This window comes from Phyllostomus hastatus, unplaced genomic scaffold, assembly GCF_019186645.2.
Source record: "Phyllostomus hastatus isolate PE091 unplaced genomic scaffold, TTU_PhHast_1.1 phas_contig_40, whole genome shotgun sequence".
Taxonomy (NCBI): domain Eukaryota; kingdom Metazoa; phylum Chordata; class Mammalia; order Chiroptera; family Phyllostomidae; genus Phyllostomus; species Phyllostomus hastatus.
In genome coordinates, this window is record NW_025333872.1 from 26158441 (window position 1) to 26184997 (window position 26557).

Consider the following 26557-nt stretch of genomic DNA (forward strand, 5'->3'; position numbering starts at 1 on the left):
ACTAGCCATGGCCTCAGGTTTCACATCTGTGCTCTAGGATGGTGTGTGATTTGTGTGGGCCTGGAAGCCTGAATTTATTTAATTCCTGGCCAGCCTTCAACTTAGTTTTCTTCTTAATCTTTCGGGTGCATTCTTTACAGTTCTCCGTGATAAAGAAGCATAATGGGAGCAGTTTTGTTTTCTTTTACCAGCTATTGATATTAAACCAGTGGTTGTCCAAGTGTGGTCCCCAGATCAGCAGAGTTAGCATTACCTGGGAACTTGTTAGAAATGGAAACTTTCCAGCTCTACCGAGACCTACTGTGGGGCTGGTGATCAGTATTTTTACCTGCCAGCCAGATAATTCGGTTGCATTCTAACACTGGAAAACCACTGTATTAACCCGTCCCAATCCAAGCTGTGATCTTGTTTTAAGTATTCATTTTTATAATTATGTGTTAATTTACCTATTTTTTCCAGAATTCACTGCATTCTGAGATTTAGTATTCTTAATACAGACCAGTACCATTATGTTATTAGAAAAGATTGTTTTGAGTGTTTTCATTTTCTGTCTGTGCCCATTTTATCTGAGCTCATCAGGAACTTGCCTCTAAGTTTTCCAAGAGATTTCTGTCCATATTGAGGTACATTCAAATATAAATCTCAATTCATGGACTCAATAATTTTTCTCGAAGTTTTGTTGAAATTCACTTTCCCAAAAGTGAAGTATATATCTGGTTGTGTAAGTTATTCAGGTGTGTTTTTTGTTTTGTTTGCATTTTGCCTTCTACAGTTTGAATAACTTCCCTCAAAAGTCCTATCACTTCAAATTTCTGTTTGTAGGTGGTGTGGATTTTTTATGTTGTATATTCACATTTTGTTTATCCATTTTCAGCAAGTCTAAGAGGCTGACATTATTCCATATTGAGTTGACACTATTTTATGAGAAGAATTATCTTTCCCCAAATATTTAAGATACTCAAATTTTCAATAAAGATAGCTATGTCATTTGATCAAAATGTGCTGATTATAACTATAAATCTTATAACACTTATACAAAACTAAATGAATCCTGTACAAATCCATATTATGAATCAATATTCAGTACTAAGATTTCTTTTATAGTTTATAATATATTCATAAAGGTATAAAATTATATGTTCTTCATACAATATGATAAGTTGTTATAACTAGCCTTTAAATTTTGGATTAATATTTATATACAGTTAAGGATTAAAAGTATTCTTCCATGAATATGGAGATTTTTAAAAGTACTTTATTTAAAATATTAAATGTATTATTTTAACATACTTTGCTCTTTAATATTTTCATGTAAATTGTTCTTGCCAACCACAGTTTGTTACCAATCTAATATTTTAAGAGATTTAGAAATACCTCTCTTAAATTATTCTAGTATAAAAGTCACAACAAAATTGTGGACTAATAAAAAACACATACATGTAGCATGATTCGGGGGTCTAAAGAGACCTATCACAAGAATTACAGTATCTTTAAAGATAAAAGATACTACATGAATGATGCATGTTTTGAAATAATTTTGAAGGCTTGTCTTTTTTGTAATAGGGAAACACATTTGTAGTCCATTTTCTAACCCCTGCTTTAATGCACAGTAATTATGCTATTTGATAACTGGATAATAATGGATAAAATTTAATATATCTGAAACTTCTCAAGTGGAGACAATAAACCAAATAGTTTACTGTTATCTATGCCTAATAGAACCTTCAATGGCAGCTGCTGTGCTTTGTAGATCAGCATTAGGTGCACATGTTGAGCCAGCTTGCACACAATGCTGCTCTCTGTGCTTTCAATACCAAAATTACTGAGAGTATTTCTTCAGAATTTCATTTTTTTATACCTCAAAACTGAGAGTTGCTCACAACTAAGCATGCTTTGAATCGTTCTGCCTCTGTTTTGCATGAAATATGGCTTTCTTTAAAGATTGCATTTATTTATTTTTAGAGAGACAGAAAGGAAGGTAGTAATAAAGGGAGAGAAACATCAATGTGCAAGAGATACATCCATCAGCTGCCTCTCATGCACCCTCAAATGGGGACCTGGTCTGCAACCCAGGCGTGTGCCCTGTCCAGGAATTGAACTGGTGACCTTTGGGTTTGCAGTATGATGCCCAATCCACTCAGCCACACGGGTCAGGTCTATGGCTTTCTTTTTATAGAGGCAAAAAACACAAAAATATTTTAATAAAGAATTCTGAACTCTTTCATTGAGTTTTTTTGTTATGCTTTATGTATTCATTTTGTTCCCTCTCTTACTATAAGTAATGAATGCATTTTTCATTTTTTTCTCAGTCATTTTTCAGGTTTAAAATGGAGTTTTCAGAAGCTCAGACAGGTTTTGTGTGTGTGTGTTTGTGTGCTTAAACTCATTTGGCAATTTTAGTATTCCCTCAAGGGCATTCTAGCATATGGATTTATCTTGTAAAAAAATTCCTTTTCCTACATGGAACTGAAGATGATAAATACTTTTGAACTCTGCATCTACCTTGACCATATGGACTTCATAGATAAAACTGCTCATTAATTTTCAACATGCATAATTTTTGGAGGGACTTCTAATGCAGTAGTGAATTCTTATTGATTACCTCTTTAAAGAGGTATTTTAATGATTACAACTTGTAGAATACTTAGGAGAAAAGCCTTTACAAAAAAGTAAAATTCATGTGAAATACTGGTTTGGCCAAAAAGTTCATTTGTGTTTTTCCATATGATGGCTCTATTAGTGCTTAGTTGTCTTTAACTTCATTCAAAACACTTTTGTTACACTGTATTGTGACAGCTGTCATATCAACATGCATTTAAAAATTACTTATCAAAATTGGTGAATTTTTGTGTAGCCATTTTAATATTGAAGGTGGAAGAAAATGCATATTTTCAGCATATTATGCTTTATTACTTCAAGAAAGTTTAACACAACTGAAATGTAGAAGGGAAAAAAGATTTGTGCATTGTATGGAGAAGGTGCTGTGATTGATTGAATTTGTCAAAAGTGGTTTATGAAGTTTCCTGCTGCAGATTTCTCTCTGAACAACGCTCCACGGTCAGATAGACCAGTTGAAGTTGACAGCGATCAAATCAAGACATTAAGCCCTGGCTGGCATAGCTCAGTGGATTGAGCGCAGGCTGCGCACCAAAGTGTCGCAGGTTCGATTCCCAGTCAGGGCACATGCCTGGGTTGCAGGCCATGACCCCCAGCAACCTCACATTGATGTTTCTCTCTCTTTCTCCCTCCCTTCCCTCTCTAAAAAATAAATAAAAAAAATATTTTAAAAAAGACCTTGTGGGAGAGATTGCCAATTTACTCCAAATATCCAAGTCAATAAAGTTATTGGTGAAAATAAAAATATCTTTTATTTTATGGAAAAATCATACAGACTTTTTGGCCAGCCCAATATATCCGTGATATTATAAAATCCTATGTAGCAGAATGATGGAGGAAACTTCTCCAGTAATCTGCCTTTCCCCTGAAAAGTTACGCAGAGTTGTTTAAGATAGGGAACTGAGTTTTTTGAAAGTCCATTAATCAACTTTCATATATGTTTTAGCTGTGGGCTTCTTGAGATCTATGAGAGTCTATCAGAATCAATAAAGGGTGATTGAGTAATCTGGCCCATGTACAAACAGTAGATATGTAATTTTAAAGTAGCAACTTATTTTATTACGGAAATTATTTAGTAGAAAAAAAACAGAATACAATAATGAAAAGTAAACACTCATTAACCCTCTGGTTTGAACTTCCATATTTGAATCCACAGTTCTTCATAAGGATATTGGTCCTTGCCGAGCAGCAACGATAACAGGGACACTCTCCAGGATTTCTTTAAATGATGATGAAGAAGAAAAGGGAACAAACCCTGAAGAGCTAAGCTATTCAACACTGCCTGGAAATGTCATTTCTAAAGTCATTATCCAGCAACCCACGGGTCTGCATATGCCCATGAGTATGAATGAACTGGGCAATCAATGTTTAAAAAAAGAGAACAGTGAATTGCGGAGAACGGTGTACTTATGTACAGATGATAATTTGAGAGGAGCTGATATGGACATAGTCCATCCTCAGGAAAGAATGATGGAAAGTGACTATATTGTGATGCCCAGAAGTTCTGTAAATACCCAGCCATCGTTGAAAGAAGAAAGCAAAATGAATATTGGCATGGAAACACTGCCACATGAAAGGCTATTGCACTACAAAGTGAATCCTGAATTCAACATGAATCCCCCTGTTATGGACCAGTTCAATATGAACTTAGATCAACATCTCGCACCCCAGGAACATATGCAGAATCTACCCTTTGAGCCCCGCACAGCTGTGAAGAATTTCATGGCCACTGAGTTGGATGATAATGCAGGACTATCAAGAAGTGAAACTGGATCGACCATATCAATGAGTTCTTTAGAGGTAAGCAGTCAAATAAACTTTTTCTTGACATTTGAAGTATATATAGAGAGAAGGAGAGAGATTGATTCATGTGGTACTGAGCTGAGGGAGAAGAGTCACATTAGCTTTTATAGTTATGTGTCAATAAGAATTTTTGGTTGGGATTAGATCATTCTGGATGTGTGTTTTTTCCAGTAGTGTATTGGACTCATCTTTCTCAAGATCATGCTTTTAAAAAGGAGCACTCTATATTTAAAAAGATACCTTAGAAGTCATAATTCTTCATAAACCAAGTAGAGCACTTACAAAGAAAAAACCCCCAGAAGATCCACCTGACATTTGTCAGGCACTAAAGGTCTTTTGGTGGTTAAAGAAGTTTCTAGACTACAAACTTAACTAAGATCTAGATTTTCCATGCGAGGGCAGCTGTTAAAAATGACAAAATTGGAATGTGACTATAAGGTCTACCATTACACTGATTATAAACTATTATTATGTTAGATCAGTATCTTTCAGAGTAAATGTTTTGCTCTTGGCTCTTGCAGAATGATGATCACTAAAATTTTTGGTCAGGGGGCATATAAATTAAACAGGCTAGGAGTCAGGTGTCTGAGGTCCAACTACATGGCTTTTGTAAAAAAGCAAACTACTCTCAGTTTCTTTTCCACCCATAAAGTAAGTAGAGAATAGTCAATAGCTATCCAAATTATTTATATCGTATTATTACAATCAAGTAAGATCTAAGGAATATAATGCCTTTTCTTTTGACATACATCCTTTTACTGTTTTATATGTGACTTCTATAACCTTTACCTTGAATTATGCTGTAAAATCCCTGCAGATATATTTGCCTGTGTTCAGTATACAATGCAATACATGCATTCTTTTATATGTAGTACCAATTGTTTTAGTATAAGATTATTTCATAAGACACTTTTTAGAGAAAGACACTATAATTAGTTACCTACTCTTTCTACCAGATGAATGCAGATAATCCTATGTTCTGATGTTCCAAAGTGCCAAGGGGCAGTTGTCTCTTCCTTCCCTCACAAAGTCACGTCTTATACTAGGTTGAAACAAAGAGAAATCCTGAAAGGCTAGAGTAACTCGGTGAGTGGTGTTACTCTGCAGTTTTTTCACACTGAATCAAGGAAATTCTAGACAAGAATGTAGATGGGATTTAAAATAAATTCCTAAACTCTACATCAGTCTTAAATGAAATAGGATTTCTGAGAATTTTCCTTCATAACCAGAGGCACAGGGGCAGTGAGGCCAAGTTCACTCCAGAGCGGCTGGCTGGAGCACCCTCAAGCAAAGGCATGCGATCATTTGAATTAGCAGAATAGCTACTGTTTCTCTGTTTCTGACTTGCATATCACAGAGCCTAGAAGGTCTACTCTAACAATGACTACATAAGCATAAACTACATAATGTTTATACAAAAATCACAAGTTTTTAAAAAGGTTTTCACTGAATATGTATGTAATAACATAACATCATAAATAATCATAATTCAGACTCACTACTGGAAAAATCATGGCCATATGGAGTCTTCTGTATAGAACGGCTTTTTAGATGTGCTAAGGAGGTTAAAATGGAATTACATTAAATGTTTTTCTTGATATAAAAATATATCTAAAAGCCTAAAAATCTTCCTGGGTTTGATATTGTACAGGTTGTGTGTGCTTGAACAATAGACTGTATATCCAAGTACTGTTTGTTCGGTTGGTAATTTTTCCAAATCTCTATATCCTTATTATTAAGTATAAGCATAATATGTAGCTGTGATTCAGCCAAAAGATCTGCATTTAAATGGCTTAGAGATCGCAAGGCTTGTATCTTAGAAAAAACATGCAGAATTCAGAATGGAAACTCAGTTCCTCATTTACATTCTTCAAAAGAGCTCAATAGTTAGTTTAATAGTTAATAATTGCTTGTGGTGACCATTTCAGGAGACAGCTAGCTGAAAGAGAATATATAGATGTGAGAATGAATAATAAAACTTAGCATTTATATAGCAACTTTCATTAGCAGAGCCTCAAATCACCTTAAAAACATGAATTAATCTTTACAACACTTTTGTGCAATGGATAAGATGTTATAATCCTTAAAGTCATTTGTTCAAGGTTACAGAGCAAGCACATAGCAAATCTGGGAGTAGAATCTTTCTGTCCTGATCAATTTTATGCTGTCCACAGAGACAAAAATTTGTCTGTTTATTGTCATGAGAGTCACTTTAAAGTTCATTTTAACCCTTCATAGATACTTGCTCTTAGAGTGGCTAAATATACTCTGAGAAGTATAGGGGTACATAACCAGCAGATTTTGGAGGTGGGGCTGTGACCCATGACAGTAAAGTCAGTGGTATGACTTTCTCAAGGAGCAGGGAGATGCATTGTCAATAGGTGTCAACTCGGCTAGACCATATCTGCAGAACCAGCCAGCAGGGAAGATGATGTTCTGACAGTAGAAAAAAGCAGAAAGATGACTGGAATATCTGCACGGAGAGTGGGGATTAACAGTGGCTAGGAGGTGACTTGCACCTTAGAAGACAATGTGAAGATAAAAGTGGATAAATAGGTAGATGACATGAGGCCTGAGCCATTGAACAATTTGTGACTACAGCCACAGGGATGGCCAGCCTGGGAAGCTGGGGCAGTGGAGGATAGACAGGTGCTAGGACCTTTTCAAGAATACAATAAAAAGATGATCTTGTTAATTCAGGACAGTTCCTCCAGAGGAGTGGGTGTTCACAAATTGCCAAGTTGGGAAGTGGTGGGAGAAAGAAAGCAAGCAGTGGGAAAAGCTACCAACTGTAGCACAGAATGCAGTATTTGTGAGGAAAAGAGGAGAAGAAAACAAGAGTTGAGGGAGAAAAAAGAAAGCCAAAGAGTGGGTGAGTGGGTGGAAGTATTTGTTCAAATAAGCAGGAGGCAGCAGAGAAAGAGGGAGGCTCCCCAACCCTGAAAGCAGCGCCAGAAGAAAAGGTTCCAACCTCCAGGGGAGTTTGTTCAGCTAACCCCCAATTACTGTGTGCAGAAAATTTAATACACACCTCAAGTTTCTTGGCATGAAAGAGATTTTCTCCCTGCATAATATTACCTTGTTTTTTTCTTTCTTACTATGTGTTATCCTCCATCTTCCAAACTGTATCTATTCCCAGAATGGACTTATTAAGCAATTCTGAAAATTTTAGATTTAGTTTATACAATTATGGAATAATCAAAATATTACTACGATAGAATTTCTCACAATGGTTCTAATTGCTTAAGTTTAAGAAAAATGAAATTATCGGCAACACTTAGGTCATTCACCTTCAATTAATTAGCAAAATGTGTTTGTGCATGGTATGGATAAAAAGTAAAAAAACACTGGTTGCTATGGAGCAAGTGGGAGAAAAAGAGGTATCAACATTCTCAAGCCACTAACGACTATGGAATATAGTTTAAATCTTGCATTGTGGTTCTATTTATTTGCTTTTTGAAAAATTTTAGGTATATCATTGTAAAAAGACAGGTATTTGTTTTGAATCATTGGAACGCTGGGATTCCACAACTTGTAGCTGTTAGATCTAGAGAGTAAACATTTCCTCACTCAAATGTCTTTCCAATTTGTATGCATATCCTGAGCCTGTCTGGCACACACTCTATTCTTCACCCCTTTCTCCTGTGCCTTTGGCTTCTGGCTGGTCAGAAGACCACCAATAGGAGACTGCAGAGATTGGAGGCTGGGGAAAAGAGAATCCCAGGACATTTCTCCCCACTCTTTCTCTTTTTCTGCTTTTGCCAAGCACCCTGTGTCTCTGTAGCTGCAGTTCCGGAGTGCTTCCAGCTTCTACCAGGTGCCTCAGTCCCTGGGCTTGGGTCACTATGCCATCTTCCTTTGTCCAGCCTGGGTGGTAGGGGACAGGGACAAACAGTGGCTTCTTCTCTTGCTAATCTCTAGGTTACCTTATAGTCCCTTATATGGCTTCTCACTCCTTTATCACTTGAGTTCTTATGGAAACATTTGCTTAAATGTAAACACATTAAGTGGCTTCTGCTATTCTTTTGACAAATCTTGCCTTAATTTACTTTTTAATCTTAGAGAGAGGGCATGGGAGGGAGAAAGGGAAGGTGAGAAACATTGATTGGTTGCCTCTCGAGCATGCCGTGACTGGAGATGAACCCTCGACCTTTTGCTTTGCAGGAGGACTCCCAACCAAATAAGCCACACCAGTCAGAGCACCTTAAGCTTTATCATTAATAAAGGAACCCTTAATAACTAATTATAGTTAGGTAGATTACAAAATTATTTTATCAGAAATAAAGCTCCAGTTTTGTCCATTTAGGTATAAACTTAGCTATATATCTGAAAACATGCTCAGATGATCTCTCAGTTTAAGTAGGTGGAAAGGGCCACCCTTCTAAGCTAAATTTTTATACCCCAGTTTTCCTCTGGCCATGAATTATAGGGCTCTCAGCATAATGGTTTTTAGAGGTAAAACGTTTTAGCTATAATGTCACATTGCAGATGCCTCCCTTATGACTATTGTAAGGATCAAATTAGATAATGTATGTGAAAACCCTTTGAAAATTGTAAGCAGTGCTTCAGATGGAAGATTGTGTTATTATTTTGTTACCATTATGTCTTGAATGTCTGTGAAGAGGGTTGGATGCTATTCTAAATCGATACTCAGGATATTAGACAAAATATTATGGCCTCGCTTGAGAAGAGGGAGACTGTTAGTAACAGAAACCATTGAAACTGACCATTGTGCAGAAGGACCTTTTTATCTTTTAAATTTTTTTTTGCTTATATAGCTTATATTTGCTTATAAAGGAAGGCTTGGCCTTCTTTAGTGTTTTGGTTTTATTCCTGGATTAGAGAATTGTGTCTTTTGTGTAGGCACACAAACAAAAGTAGCTTAAGTAAAAGTCATTTTTTCAAAATTAATTATTCTCTGGTTTTATTTGCACAGATATTTTGAATGGATTTGGTATCAAAGCTTTCTCCTTGCATGAGTCATTGCTCACTTTGTAGTAGAAACTTTGGATGGCAGTCACATTGCCACTTATTAATCAGTGGAATGTATTCCTCACTGTGAATCTTCTAGTGTCCTGTTCAGCTTGATTCTCAGTGACACAAATAGTGAAGTGTCTCCTTTGAGAAAGTGTTCATTACGAGACTTAGATATGGAGCAATGCCTCTATGCATACACTCAGTAAATATTCCTAGGAGTAGCTTCATACCATTGTGTATTTTTTTGCTCTTCAGTCATCCTAAGGAATTTTTCTCTTCAATTAGTAATAAGCCTGTTTTCCTATAAATTGTCTTGATTCTCTTGGCTGTCAATCAGTCCTTTCATAATGGTTTTGTGTCATCTACCTGCTTCTCCAAATTCTCCCAGAATATTTCTGAGGAAAAGAAATAACCCACAACAAACAAGTTGCATTCTTTTGGATTTGTTCACAGGCTGCAGTGCAACTCCTTCAAGCACTCACCGATAATTTTGTGCATCTCTGCTGTTGTGCCAGGCCCTCTACTAAACGCTGAGGATATAAAAGTGGTCAGAACAGATGGTGACCCTGCCCCTGTGGTGAACAGACCTTAGGGAAGAGATAGACAATTAACCTGTAATGAATGAATAATCTAAAACAGTATACTATTCTGAGAAATTGTGAAATGTGAAGGAGAGACTTCTTTAGCTAAGTGGTCTGGGAGTCCTCTAAAGTGTCAAGGGTGAGGGGATGTTTTGGACAAAATCAAATGCAAGTGCAGTTTCCCACTGAGGCGGGAAAGAATGTAAAATATTCTCAGGATTAGAAGACCTGTGTAGCAGGGGGTGAGCAATTTAAAGTGAAGTTGGAATAGGAAAAAAAAGAAGATTATACAGGGCCTTCTAAAATAATGAAAGCAAATAAGAACTGTTAAGGAAGACATTGTCTTCATCATTTCTCCATCCATCAATCCCTCGGATGGATTGAAAAAAAAAAAAGATTAGGATCCTGTGGATGGAGCTGGAACAGAAAGCTGGAAGAGTTAGGAGGCTACTGAAGTAATCCATACAAGAGATAAGAATGCCTTTGACTATATAGAGATGCAAGTGGAGATGGAGAGTAGGTAGATCAAGATGTATTTTGGAGGTAGAACACACAGCACTTGCTGATGGATTTGATATGCAGGGTGAGGGACATGAAGGAATAAAAGTGTGAGTCCTCAATTTCTAATTTGACCAATTAGATATCCAACTTTTTCAGCAATGGGAGAGCAGGAAGAAAGGCGGTGTTTGAAACTGAAAGGATGCTATCTAAAACCATGGGATGAATTATAGTATCCGGGAAAGAATACGAGGAAAAAAGAGAACTTGGGAGCTCAACAATTAGAAGGCAGAGAGATGAGAAAGAGCTAACAAAGGAGACCAGAGGGAGCCACAGCATATAAGGGAGGGGGAGGAGAAACCCTGACAGATGAGTATTTTGATGAGGAAGTAATTAACTTTCAAAAACTTCTGAGATTCCAGTATGATGGACAGAGAACTGACCTTGGAAATGGACCAGCTGGAGTTCAACAGAGATACTGACAAGAATCATAATAGAATGTTGAGAGAATACAAGTTGGGGTGGGTTCTAGGTGGAAAATTAGGAAAAGGAAACATCATAAAGGAACTAAAGTAATTTTTATTACCTACTTTTGACAAAAAGATTATTTGTAAAAGTTATTTGGTAAATTGGGGATATACAGACAGATTTATATCTTCATGAAATATTTCAACATGACCCTGGTTTATTTTAAACATTTCTTCAATTATCAACTTAGCAGAAAAACTATGATGACTTGATCACGTTTCTTAGTTTGTTCTCACATTTTAAACTTATAAGCATTATTTCAAGCCACTGTCATCCTTACAATAACATTGGAGAGAGCTCAGAAGGGCATTTGAATACTGAGAGTTAGTCGTGGTTTCTACAAACTTCAGTGCTTCGAGAGACTTTTCCACATATTGCATGTATTCCAAGGGTGAAAACAGACTGAAACTGAACAGAACTTAATATTCCAGATCTTGCATCACACCACCAATTTTTCAGTGCCAGACAGCTCTAAGGTAAACTATATTTTACAATAGAAGGTGGAGAAGTCAGGTAATCTTTTTTATAGTATCACTGCTCATAAACTATCCTGTATTAGAATGGTTTTTAAGTTATTTTATGCAACACAAATTATGAGTATTTGTTAAATAGGTATCATATTTTGATTTTTTCTCCGTTAAAATATAATTGACAAGTATAAATCTGATTACCTTGCTTTAGGCTTAGAGAGCATCTATGTCTACTGCTGTCAGTCTTGGATTGACTAGGTCACTAATGTTATTCTTAATGAGTTATAGTAACAGTCAGCAGAATATCACAGGCATCTTTGCTACAAATGTTAGCGAGAGTGAAGAAAATTCAGGGTTTGGAATGAGAAGACCTAAGCATGATTCCCAACTCATTTGCTATCAGGGTGAAGTGGACAAGTCATTTCAACTTCTCTAGTCCTCAGTTTTTCCCATTCATAATATGGGGATAATAATACTTTCTCAGCCATATCACAGGGCAGTTAGCATGTTCATGTGTGAAAGCATTTTAAAGCTATAAAATGTCAGAATACTCAGTCAATATTGTGGGGATGTGAATATTACACAAATGTTTACCTCTGTTGAACTCTGATAATTTGCCACATTTTTTCTTACTCTCTAATTTTTAAGTCTTCACTGCTTTATTTCCCATCTTTAGGCTCATTTTATTGAAATCTGTTTGCTTTATTTGTTCATTTCTTAGTCTAATCCTTCGAGGCTACCAGTTCTGCTACATACCTTTATGTTAGAATTTAATTTGAATAAATTTAAATGGAAGACAGAGAAATCTATTTGTACAAGTACATCCATTTTCTTTTCCATATTTCATATCAGCATGGGTGACATCTGCTCTAAGATGCAGAATCTCTAGTCTTCTTCTAGGTTCCTATCTTTTGTTCTTGCTCCTAAGATATGGAGTCTTTAGCAACATGAATACATCAGTATTTCCAGTTCTTAGGCAACACAGCTTTGCATTCAGAAATGAACAGGGCAACAGAGAATTCATCAATGCAAGCAGCTGAATGGCCTCTTACTCTCTAGGTACCTGAATCTTTTTCATGAGATTTCACTGTTTAATTTTCAAATGGAACACAAAAACTCATGACTAATGTTCTATAATAATTGCGTAAAACTAAGTGTTTCCCTGCATGGATTTGCTGTATTAGGAAAGAATTTTTCTTAATGTATACTTACAAAAAAATGCTCTGCTGAATCACAGTGCCAAGAAGGCAAAGCGTCCAAGAGCAGAATGGAAACACTGACATTTAGTTTAGTATAGTGCAGCAAAGCATGATGCAGTACATCCGAGACTGATTTTATACAAAGCAGTTAGATAACTACAGTGGCAAGGAGATAGCAAAGGAGGTCTGGGTTAAATGCCTGCCCACTCACTTGGATCCTTCTGGGATGTCACCAGGGCTAGGCTGGGGCAATGCTGGAAATAAGGAACAAAGTGAGATCAACGTGCTGAGTTACCATTTAATAAAGCAGTCTCTCCTCAAAACTCTCCTCGGTGACAGGTGAAGACTAGATTTTCAATCCAGCTCTACCAAAATCAAATTATTCTTTTCGTATCTTGCCTTTTGTCTACTGAAACAAGCTTTGGGGAGTTGGTTACATAGGGAGGTTCAACAGTGATCATTTTAACAATAGCATCAGTGTTTAGACAGATTTTTAAATAAACTACACAAGTGCCTTTCGGTCTCTGCGAATGTTAAACAGTTACAAGAGTCACCCACATATCTTGGATATGATTCCTTGTTTAGTCACTGAAGATTCCTTGTGTAGTCACTTAAGATTGTAGATATCAGGAGTGGAAAAAAACACAGCTTGCCTGAAAGCTTAAATATTTTTTTACTACTGCCTGAATATTACTTGTTTTGATTATTTATTGAATTTTCCTGTTTCATCCCCATTCACTCCACAGAATAAAGACCTTTCTGCCACCAGAACAAACAAACAACAAAAAAACACCATATTGGAAACTTGCTGTAAAAATTTGGAGGACCCTTCCTCCATTTACCACCCATCAGTTCTCTACCTAATCACTCTAAGAATCCAGTGACTTCTTGGAGCAGATGCTAACAATACATACTCTATGCTAATATAATAATGTTAATTTCACTTTAATTATGTTTACTGATTTTATCAGGACTGCTGCCTAATTAATGCATATTTATCTATACTATAGGAACTGTTTAAAAGGGCAGGAGCCATAGAGTAGTTCTGTGAGGTATTTATATCAACATTTTCCTGGGCTGTAGACTTTTTTTTTGTTTGATTTACTAACTTAGGATAAACACTTGACATCCTAAGTAAGGACTAGCAATTTGAAGGACTTTCCTCCCTTGGCAGAGTATCAAAAACCAAGAAATTTGTGAGACATATAAAACTTTGGGACTTAGAGGACTACGTACAACTTGGTAGAAATGAAGACTGCCGTACAATATAAGTGGGTTGGTGCAAGGTCTTGAGATGGCTGGATGATTTTTTCTGCACACCTTTTAAACTGCTGTGTCTCTACAGTAGTTCTGCTGTACTAGATAGACCTAAAGTCTCCTTCAATATTGAATTTTTTGTATGAATTTAAGTACAACTTTTCCTTATTGAAAAATTAGAGATCAAGATAAGAATTTTTAAATATTTAATATTATACATGGTATGTTATATTTTATATAATGTGGATAGAATAGCTTAAAATAAAAAATTCACATTCTTACGTGAAGGCAATACTAGAAAAAAAGGACTATTTTATTAAAAATAATGATTTTCATTTTATTTCAGTAACTAAACACAACTTTATTGGTTTTCTTTTTTAAAATAAAACATCCCACAGAGAAGAAAATCACGATATTCAGACCTTGACTTTGAGGTAAGTTTCTAAGATTTTTTTTAATGATTTTAATTACTTCAATTCAAAATTGATATATAATTACCTCAACACATTACTCTGTGCAACTATGTAGAGATTCTTTTTAATTAAATTAGAATTAAACATTTTAAATTAAGATCTATACTGTGTAAGTAGTTGTAGAAAAATATTTAAAGTTGTAAGTATTTTAAATATACGCTAAACTGAGATAAGTAAGGAATCCATTTTATGAATGCTAAGATAAGCGGGCCACTTATGGTAATATTGAACTTGGTCAATTCAATTTGTTGAGAAGTGGGAATGTTGGTTTCTTGATTTCTCATACTTAAAACAGTTATAATTGTTTTACTTCAGCGACCACCTGAAGAGAGCCTGTAAGAAGGCTCTGACTGGTTGACTAGGCTTTCTCTGGGACATACTTGCCTTGTGTCTGATTTCTGTTATTTAGGTTCTCCATGGTACATTCCAAATTATTTTTTCCAATAGCAAGTGTTGGGTTCATTGCGCTCCTGTGTTTAGTAAATGCTCTTTCACAGATATAAACAAGATGAAGATGTTCATTTTCCAGTTTACATTGAATTTATGTTGATGCTGTAACATCGATGCTAGAAATTACTGAAATTATATCATTTGAGCAGCTTATGCCAAGCACAAAATTAATGATGTTTGGGCGTCACATAAAATGCAGTTATGCATCTTGATAATTGGATATGATTCATAGCCTACTGACATAATTGGATATAATACATTATAAATTTCTCCAGCATATTTGTGCGTTGTGATGCTTACATAAAACTTAATGCTCTTAGCTGATATTCCCGAAATCACAGAAGCCTCCTAGAGCATGGGAACTCATGATTTAATCATTTCATTTATGCAGATGAATGTTGTTGCTCGGTAACGTACATCAGGTATAAATAGTGAGTTAATTGTTTTTATTTACTGCAATGGTGAACAAGGTCTGGTTTTACCCTGAATAGACTTCAAATAAAAAATAGGTCTTTTTCAGTAATATTTCAGTAGTATTTGTACAGGATACAGAGTAATACTAAAGAATCTGGCTTCCATTATTATGTGGCAGCTAGTACTGATGCAGCTTAACTGTAGTGACCTGGCATGGGATAAACATTGTTTTATGTCCTAAGATTTTAGGACAAAAAGATCAAAGCTATAAATTCAGAGAATATATTCAGCAATCTTCATTTGTAGGTTCTTTGGTGCTTTTAGAGAGAGATATTTTGGGGGGCTATTTTTTTTTCTATTTTTCAGGTAGCCAAAAATAGAGGAGCATTGTGTGTATTGGGCCTGAAAGCAGTAACTTGTTAGGTTAGCACAAAGGCAAGAAGGTGGGAACTAACCCACTAAGCATCAGTGACAAAATACAGTAAAAACCTAGATCAACAATTAAGCCTCAGCATAACCTGCCAAAATTACATAATCTCAAGTACTGAAAAGAAATCTAATCATACTGTGTCATTTGGATCATTACAAAAACTTTTCTTTTTGTATATTCTCTATGGCAACTGGTAGCAGAATCTTTAAGCTGATAGATACTTCTTTCTGTGCTAGGTATTCTAACATATAACCACAGTATTTTTAAAAAATATTGATAATGGGGGAATGGTGCAACATTAACAACCTTGGGGTTTTTTCTTTTTTTGAAGTTCTTTAATTGCTATAGTTACTGCATAATTGCAATAGACATCAAAATTTTGGAGGAAAATAATCTTGGATGATTGCTTTTTAAAAAAACTACTAGTACTATTTCTTAGTCAATGTGCAACTATAGTTCTGTGGTGGATATTTCATAAGTGGTAATCAGAAAAAAATTAAATGCTGATGAATTTTAATACAGTCTATTTGAACTTTGTGGGTGGTCCCTGAGGAAAACTCCAAGTTATCCTCTTCCCCTTTTCATTCAAGCAACATGAATCAAATTTGTTTTTGTGGAGCTTCCTGATAGCTTCCCACCCCCACCCCACAAGCTTTACCACTCAATGGCACTTCAGGCATTTTGCCACTGACAGACAACTGCCTCAGACTCCTGAAAGCATTTCCCTTCAGGCTTCACACAGTCCCAAGAGTCTACACAGGATAATACAACTCAGATATCACTACAACTCTGTGGCTAGTGAGCACTGTCCCTGAGAAACGGCCCTTTCAGGTGGCTGTCTCTAAGATGACACTGCATTCCAGGAATAAACAGAGCAAAGTGGTGACTAGTTATAAAACGGTGGAACACTGAACCTGCTTCCTGGAAAGCATGCAGAAAATACTTCAGTAATAGTCCTATGTCCAAACCTCTTGTTGGGTTTGTATTCCCAGTTCCAAGGAGAGATTAGGTATATAATAAACATTCAGTATTTTTTGTTGTTGAATGAATGATAAAAAAATTAAAATTTTAAAATTCAGTTTACTTAAATAGAAAGTTGTCCAACACTGTATCTAAGCTGAGGCAAAGACCATTATATGGACTGACAGCTATGGAGGTAACATCTCAAAGACAGCCCCATTAGATTTCAAAGTTATGCACATCATATATACTCAAGTTGGTGATGGGCGGTTAGAAATTCCAGGAGGAGAAAAAGGCATGGAGGTTGGCTGAGGTGTGATGACATGTTCAAGAAAGCAGCAGCAAACTTCACAGAAACGACATTGAATCTGTACGTGGAAAGAACAGAAAGAGAAGGCCATATCGTAAAGAGCTTAGACCCCAAGGGAGGAAATGTTACTGAACCTGTTACTAAAAGCTGCTAGGGCTTCTCTGTTGTATTTTGTTTTGTTTGGTTACTTTAGTTTTTCAGTGAGGAATGACTTGGTATGATCTGGGCTTTAGAAATATCAATATGGCAGTGATAGGAAGGCGAGGTTGGCATAGGATAGATGTGAAAGGTGAAATACAAATTAGAAAGTGACTAGTCCAGGGAAGAAGTAACAAAGGCCCACTTCCTAGCACTGGTAGCGTAGCAAGGGGATGAAGGGACATGGCAGAGTCAAGGTCTGTGGAGTTTGGTCCTTTCCTGAATACAGTGTGAAAAGGCAGAGGAGCAGATAACTTTGCAGGTCTGAGCCTGGGAATAGATCCAGGGAAATTAAGTAAACACCTCGTGAGAATGAGTTGCATTTTAATATGTTAGGGATTAAGATGCCTAACACTGTTAAAGCAGAAATATTAGGCAAGTAATTTAAATTTTCTGTCGAGGTTGAGGACAAAGCTAAACTATGATACAAAACAGTGATTTTTCAATCTTTTTTATTTCATGGCACACATACACCAATAAAATTCTGCAGCAAAACAAAAAATATACATTTTTGACAACCTGACAAAAAAATTGTTTTAATTGGTATAATTTTGCTTCATTCACACTATTGTCGGATGGCTATTGTGTTGGCTGTCATTTTTTATTTGACAATATAAAGGGAAAAGGTCAGATATTGCATGTTTTAAAAAGTCTTGTGGTTGAAAATCACAGACATAGAAAATGAAATTTATATTATTTTCTAAATATAAAGCATATGATCTGTAGGAAACATCTTGTTCATAATAGGACCCTTCTGACTCTGTCTTCCATCCCCAGCAGTAAGCTCTTAGGCAATCAGCTGTTCCAGGAGGAAAAGTTTGAGCAATGCAATCCTACACTACACTTGTCTCTTCTAAATTACTAAATTTAAACTGCTGCAAAATTACTTGAAGATAAGTGTATTACTGAGTGACAGTGACATATATATATATATATGTGTGTGTGTATATATATATATTTATATATATATATATTTTATTCAGTTTTTTGAAACAAATGATACTATAATGAATGTCAGGGAGTTCAAGTGGCCACAGGTTATGTCTTATGGATATATTGGGACTCTGGCCAAGGAAAGATACACAAAACATTCTGTTCCCACACACAGCTTTAAAAATCAAGCTAAATTTCTGCAATGTGTGTTGCTTCTTTAACATGGGTTTTGACATTCATTTTAGATTGGTATTCAACAGCCCACTCCGGATGGAAGCCTTATATGCAAAGCAGTAAAGGGTTAAAATAACCATAAGTTTAGCATAGTAAATACAGGCAGTGGCAATATCCTAAGGCTGGAATTCAGGCAAAGTGGTTTTCTAATTGCTGTCAGCACACGATTTCCAGGCCACATAGTCTAAAGTTTATAGTCAGGAGATTCTCCAGCTTTTTCTAACAGTTTGCTGAAAGTCCACATATATAGTAATGCCTATCTTACCTATAATTCAGATTTAAAGAAATCCCAACTCTGTGATTCACATTTTGAATTTAGAGGAGAGAACCTTTAAACCAGGGGTGTCCAACCTGTGCTCACATGTGGCCCAGGATGGCTATGAATGTGGCCCAACCCAGAATTGTAAATTTACTTAAAACAGTGAGATATTTTGTGATAACGTGCTGCAGTGTGTTTAATGTGTGGCTCAGAGACAACGAAAGATTGGACACCCCTGCTCTAAGCCATTTGTATCAAACCTACCTACAGGCCCTTTATGAACCACTGGTATAGAAAATAAGGGAGCACCATAGGATCAGAGAGGGGGAGAAGGCAGGATTCATGCCTGAAGCCAATGCAATAAGCCTTCCTTCCAGTGGGAATACATTTTTAATAGGAGGGAAGGCCTTCTGTGTTATAGGCATCTTCCTGAGTCTCTATGCCTATGCCATCTCATCCTTTTGCTTTATTCCTTACACATCTATCCATCACCTGCTGAATGCCAAACACTGTGCTGGATATCAGGGATACAAAGTCACTGCCCAGGAGGTATTCAGAGAAAAAACAGGGAGACCAGCCTTTCAAAAGATAAAAGCAGCCCTGTGGGAGAGCTACAAAGTGATCAGTATCCACAGAGTTTATGAGCTGACTACCAAAGGCACCTAATTCACCCTAGATTGATGCATCTCCATTTCCATCTGAATGGGCATAATGACAAACTTGAATAGTCCAAAGGAGGGTGCTCCCTGAATCTATGGGGTATATCTAAGATAGCAGCACGCAAAGAGAACTGGCTGGATTCAGGATGAATTCGGCTCTCTCACCACCTGTGTGAGCTTGGGCACTTTACTGAGCCTCTTGAACTCGGGTCTCCTAATCAGTAAAATGGATGAGAGGATGACTGCTACCTCCTAGGGTCATTGTGAGGATTAAGGAAGATAATGGCTACCATTTCTTAAGTGGCTCTTATCTGTGTGCTCCACTGATAAGTGGTTTATATCCCCTTTTAAATCTTCAAAACAGCCTTGCAAGGTTATTCGCAGTACTGAGACTAGGGCTAAAGGATGGCTGAATTTTGTGCCTCAGACCACACAACTTAAAAGTGATGGAATGAGATCTAAATCCAAATTTGTTCAGACCTAGAGCTGTTAGATTTGACACGTCTCAAGTATTTAATCTATGAGAGTGCCAGGGATATAGTAGGTGCTCGAGATATACAGGTTTTTACACGCTAATCTTTCTTCGATAACTGAAATTCCATGAGAGTGCTTTCTAATTATTTTTTCTAATATCAATAATTAAGAGGCTGCAAAGACTGCCTCCCTTGAGTTACAAAGATATAAAAATAAGCTATTTATGATACAATATTTTTATACAGTTTAGATGTAGATTCACATACTGCCTCAAAAAATGTTGAGTGATAATTTGAGTGGGACTATGGCCAAGCCTTTATCTTTATTACAAAAGATGCCTATAATATTTGACAGACATTATAACTAAAGGAACCTGAATTTTTTACATACCGCCAATTAGAATATATTTATTTAAATAGAAAATCCATATGAGTTACAATTTTATCATTACAAAGTTTTAGAAAACTGAGTTCTAAATTTAGTTTTTCACAGAAGTTAATTTCTTTGGCACACAGGATGTTTGAGTCACAGAAGAAAGAAAAAGGTAAAGAGAGAAACCCTAACGTCAGTTAAAACCCCAAAATAGCCATTAAAATGGACCAGTAAGATTTATGAGAATGAAAACTTCTGACTAGGGGGTTAAGACCATCAAATGTACAAGGGCTCCAAATAAATCATAATTCAGAGAAGTAACTAAATAAAAGGAAACCCTTATTACTTATGAAAACTAAAACCACCACTAAGTTTTTACCCTCCAAGTTTGCTAGGTTAGAAACACTCCAGTATCCGCTACACTGCTTGATGCGTGGGTCCCCGGCCAGCAGTGACCATGGAACGCTGAGGATGGCTCGACTATAAACACGCAAGAAAAAACATGCACAGAGACAAACTAGTTTCTGTGGAGAAGTAGGGACAAAATGGCCACCCTCCCTAGTGGGGAGCGCGCTGATTTACCGTCCATACCTGCTTTTCTTGGGCTCGTTTTGCATAATAATTCAGGTAAAGTACAGTACTCATTAGGGGGAAGTAAGGAACCACAGAAAACAAGGAACTCTGCCAGTCTATTTTGAGTTGGGGTCAAAGAGCTGTAAGACTTTGAGGAACAAACTAACTTCCTCCTAAGACCCTTCTCATTCAACCTAGAGCATTCTAAACAAAGAAGGTTTCACAGTAATTTACATATTCTTTCTTAGACCTGATCACCCGGGGAATCCGCCTTTTTCAGCACAGAGCTGCACCACCCTGTCATTGTTTCAGCCTTAGGTGGAGCAAGGGAACCAAGGCAACCTAGAGATAAGGAGATTTTTCTCCCAGACGATGAAATCTCAGGCTATGTCAAAGCTGAGGAGCGAGGGTCCATCACCCCTTTTTGCTGCAGCCCCCCAAGTCCTTCTTTTGGGGGGCCTCCCCAAGTGATTGTGCCTGTCTTAGGTCGTTCCCCCCATGGGGAATCTTACCCGTCTTTGGCTAACTGACCAAGCTTTTGGGGGTTCAGTTATGAATAAAGCAGCAGACGCAGCATTCCTGCCAGGGAGATAAGCTTTTGTCTCCTTGCTGGCTTACGGTTCCAAGGGCGTTCCCTTAGCCTTAGCCTAGGCGGGGGTTTCAGCTTCTGATACCAGTCAGGGCAGTTCCCAACAACTGCTGGCTTTTGTGTCATTGGAACCTTCCCCACTTAAAAAGGCCAAAGACAAAAAACTAAACTATGCACTTCAGTATGTAACAGGAAAGAATCACATTGGGAGAATCAAATGGAGCCCAGGACAGATGCATGAGCTGTGGTCCTTCTGTCAGAGCCACCAGACCATCATCGCTATGGTGATTTCTGGCTGTACAAAAGTGGGAATTTCAAATTAAAATGATTGTCTGGCATGAAGCTACATTAACAATTAATGTTTTTTATGTAGGAAAGGCCCCAGATTTCAGCATCCATATTTTTTGTGTCCATATTAATTTCAGGGTCCTTGAGCTTTATTATTCAGAGTAGCTTTCATGAACTCATGTACAACAATGCAAAATTGCTTTTTGGTTATATAACATTGGTGTCTACCACATACATTTTGAGTATGTCCTAGCAATCCAACTTCTTAAGATCTACTCAGTTTAGAATCAGGTGCTGCCCATTCAATCAGAGTATGATTATAAAAACTCCTGTCAGTTAATGTACCCTCATTTCTATAAGGTACATTTGAGACTTTGATTCATTGAACATGATGTATCCAATGGAGATATTTAGTTGCAAGATACAGAGAGTGTCTTTGACTAACAAAAAAAGAACTTTGTTGGAAAGATATGGAAAATAAATCACTTCTTGACCAGGGGATGGTAGAGGTCTTGATCCACATCTTCAACGGCATGGGAAGTTATAGCTCCCCAAGCAAAGTCGGATCCTCTCATGAAAGGAAAGATAAAAGGAGACTGAACAAATAGAAATCCCCACAGGCCCACCGGAGCACAAGGGAGCTGTGGCAATAATATCAACTATCTTAGAGGACAATGTATTCCTTCTTAGGAGGACAATTCCTTCTTAGAAGACAATTCAGACATAAGATAAAAAATGTACCAGAAATTCTATGAATTTTTAGAAAATAGAGATCAGACAGATGCAGGGAGAGCTGATTTCAGAATTTTCAACTTAAAAATGAATACATTAAAATGTACGAACCTGCCTCAGTTGGATTTCTCCCCAAAAATTCCCGTATCACTTACTCTCATAACACCACCATTTATTTTCCTTATCACAGTTGTAATTTAGTATGTATTGGAGTTATTATGTAATTAATGCCAATGTCCCCCATTATACCTCAAGCTATAAGAGGGCAGGAACTCTGCCAGATTTTGCACACCCTTGTTATGCCAGCTTCTAGCACAGCATGTGGTATATCAGCTGATGGAATGAGACACTTTTAGAGAAGTGTCAGTAGTGTGGCGTCACTCTTACAGCACCATAGCAGAAAATAACTACATAGTAAGATTCATTAATGTGAAAAATATTATTTGTAAAGTAGAGCCAGTCTTCAATATCCTGATTATTAGGATTTCTTTAAAAAAAAAAACAGTATTTCTTGCCCACAAATCCATATTTTAATCAGCATCCTAGGACCTGATAATGAATGGGAGTGAGTATCTGCTTCCCCAAGGAGAGAATGTACTGCAGTGTTTGCCAGTTACCTGGTCCTCAAAATCCCTCCACTGAGTTGCTTAAGCAAATCCTCTCCATCATAAATCTCTATCAGCCATCATTAGTCAAATTATGTTTGCCTGGTGTTTCCCTGTAAACCCTGCAAATCTGTTTCCTGTACTCTCCCCAAAACTGATGGGAAGTTAATCACTCTGTAATTGCTTGCTATGTCTCATGTCCCCATCATAAGAAATGTTGCCATGCTCTCATCCTCAACCACCTGATTCGGCAACAGCCAGTTCCTAAAGCTAAGAGGAGCAGAGATGAAAATAATTTGGTTGTAGCAACACCTAAAGTGGCAGAATTGTCTCAAATAAAAGTAGGCTAATGAAAAGAGAAGAAATTAGGTAGGCAAAGTATTGTCTAAACACGGGTCCTTTAAGTATAGAAAATTAAAGTTGACATAAAAGAGAATAAGGCTTTCAAAAATGTGTTGAAGATTCAATTTGCATTTCTCTTTTGTATTTTTTTCTGAAAGAGAGAAAATGTTCTCCACAAGTGTGTTTTTAGAAGAAAATTGGGCAATATCGATCTTCCCCCAAAGATATAGTTCCTTTTCAAAACAAATTCTTCCTTTTAAAAATATTTGGTAAAAAAATTAAAACATACCAAATGTTCAAATTATACTATAGGTATGAATATAACATATCTATGCAATCCACCTGAGGAAATGGTAAGTTATAAAGCACATGCTTAAAAATACTATAAAATCATATGCAAACATGAAGACAATCTTGGAGAATCACTGAAATATTGTTTTGACTTTTGTAAAAGTCAAAATTGAGGAAGGTATTTCTTCCTTTAAACTAGCACTTGTAAATATAAGGAATTTATTATCTTACTCTTCTTTTAAATGCTCTGTAATAGAAAAAGATTCAGCCCATGTTACTTACCACAAGGCCATTTTTATTTATGACTCTTTGTTGACGTACGATGAAGTTGGGAAAAAAGACTGTAACCAGAGATGGGAAGTAATAATATATTTGTGTCTGTGATTTTAGGGATTCATTGACTACACAGTTTATGCTCTGAATCCTAACTGTTAAGATTCTGTACCATTTCATGAACAAATAAATGAAATCTATGGGTCAGATTTTCTTTCTGCGAAGCTCAATCAGTATTCACTTGGAAAGTATATGATTTTAGATCGTATCTGTATTTCAGACACTTCAGTGCTTTGAGTCAGCGTTAAATGGCAGGACCTGGGAGTCTTTTCCCCCTTTAATACAGTCAGTTAGGGTTTAAGTGTTTACAGAAATAAAACATAAAAAATAATATTTCCCATGGCAAACATTGAGAGATGCAGATGCTTTACAAGTCCAAATTTGTAAGCATTTTTTTATTGTAACAATTTTTGTAAAACAGTTTTAACTCTAAGTGATGAAAATCTTACACAGCAATAACTGCTATATTGTTAATGTACCCAAAAGAGAAAACTATTTTTTGGTAATCTTGTAAGTGGAAGTAAAAGCCAATTCTTCATGTTCAAGAAGTGCTGACTATAAGACAAGGATTTGGTGCAACTCATTTGCATTTGTGGCACCTTTTAGGACCTCCTTGTTCCTGCCAAACTTAATTTCCCTTATTAGTAAGGCAAATATATTACATTTCTTTTTTAATGCATGAATCAAATTAGAAATGAGAGTCATCCTATTCTCTTTTGCAGAAGGTCATGCATACAAGGAAGAGGCATATGGAACTGTTTCAGGAACTAAATCAGAAATTTCAAACTTTGGATAGATTTCGGGATATACCAAATACAAGCAGTATGGTGAGTACTCTGCTTCATCAGTGCCTGACGCTACACTAATAACAAGTCATGTTAGCTATTATACCTGCCCTCCGGAAGCTCCTAATTGTCTTGGGAACAAGAGTGGAATGTGCAGAAAAGAAATACCCACCCCCCCCAAAATGTACTTTGGAATGTGCACAGAGGCAAATTACAAATGACAGAATCTTTAAGCATTTTTATTCCTATTTCAAATGTTCTCATTTATAAGCTTTAATTGAAAATAGTTACATATCAAAAATGTGTTGGCTTCACCTGACTTTTTTGTCAGAGTTAAAAATTCATTCAAATACCCAAATAAAAAAGTTTTTCCATTTTCCTTGAAGACCTGGCATTTTAAGGTTGTAAAATGTCAATATTATATGTACAACTCAAATGAGTTGTTACCTGAAACCAGAGTGGTAGTTTTTATCTCCAGATTTGGGAGACACATCAACACTGAGGCCCTTGATTGTTGATGTGGCCATTCTTTTCTTATTCATTCACACTATACAATCCTAGCATCTGACTTCATCCAATAAACTGCTATTTTACAGTTACTATGTGCATGCCACAGTCAGAGCTCCAGAGAAGGCTGCATAATTATTTGTGAAGGCGCTGGACCAGGAGGCTGGAAAGCAGTATAGTAGTAGGAAGCTCAACCAAGAACTATCTGATCTTGAGCCAGTTACCCAGCTCAAGTTTCTAAAGTTCAATTTTCTTCTAAATTGAGCATAGGAAACAGTAATTAATATATACTTCCTTCGTGCCTCACAGCACTTTCCAAAGCAGGTAGGGCACTTGAGAGGGTAAGAAGCTGAGACTCAGCAGTAAGAGAAACAGCAGGACTGCCACCTGACACTACTCTTCATTCCAAATGAGGTGCTTTCTTCTGAGTCTCTGCATTCCTTGCATGCTCCTCCTCCTCCTCCTATCCCTCTGAGACCTATCTATCCATCTATCTACCCCTCTCTCTCAAAGGTACATGGTGTTTGATCACCTTCTAACTCTAGTGACTCTGGTATATGTGTGTTATGAATGAGTCTTAGTCCTAGCTTCCCAGTCAATAACATTAGTTTATCAAGGCCAAGAATTTGTGTGTCTTTATGTTTTCCTTATGTTCCTCTCAGTACTAGCACATGCCAGGTGGTCATGGTTATCAGTAAAGGGCTGCTCTTGATTTATTATACATCTATGATAGTTGAATCTGTGCTTGTTAAATGACAGTTATAAGAAATACACTTTGACTCTTAATTGGTCTGTAAATAGTTTGTAAATAGTTTGTATCTTTTCCTCCTTACAGCAGGAATCATGCACTATATGTAGTCACCAACACAATGCTAGGCATATAGAAGACACTTAAATGTAGTGAATGGTTCTTTCCCATCTCCAGATATTAAGCTGTCAATTTTTAGTTAGCAGCCAAATAAAAATTGCATCATTGAGATTAGACCCAAACACATTAGCTACTCATTATGGAATATTGAAAGCTAACATTGAAATAAACTGAAGAAACTGTATTTGTTTAAAATAAAAGGAGAAGGTTATATTTACAAATCTTGAAAGAGTCATTCAACAGATAGAGCTGGCTGCTATAATAAGGTTGTAATTTCCCCCTTATTCGATGGTCGGGCTATTAAATCATTAATGGCACAAATATCTGTATCTCAGCTTCTTGACAACCAAAATAGTCTACTAATTATCCCACATTTCTGTAGCAAAATGTCTTTTCTAGAAAAGATTTGTGCGTATTTATCATTTAGGAGGTAGGAGTAGGAAGGGTAGAGTTGTTGTTGCTACTTGACTATGGTCCTAAATTTCTGAGAACAGTAAAAAGTTTCTTATTCAGTTTTGATTAATAATGAACATGTGAGTCCATTATCAT

General features: G+C 36.5%; 1 protein-coding gene across 2 annotated transcripts in view; it reads left to right on the forward strand.

Annotated features, from left to right (window-relative positions):
• ADGRB3 (adhesion G protein-coupled receptor B3) overlaps positions 1-26557 on the forward strand; it is a 719215-nt gene that overhangs the window by 687365 nt on the left and 5293 nt on the right. For both annotated transcript variants that reach the window (XM_045843906.1, XM_045843907.1), the window contains 3 exons: positions 3773-4416; positions 14328-14363; positions 24571-24675. In XM_045843906.1, coding sequence (XP_045699862.1) covers positions 3773-4416; positions 14328-14363; positions 24571-24675 — 785 coding nt within the window. The remainder of the gene's footprint in view (positions 1-3772; positions 4417-14327; positions 14364-24570; positions 24676-26557) is intronic.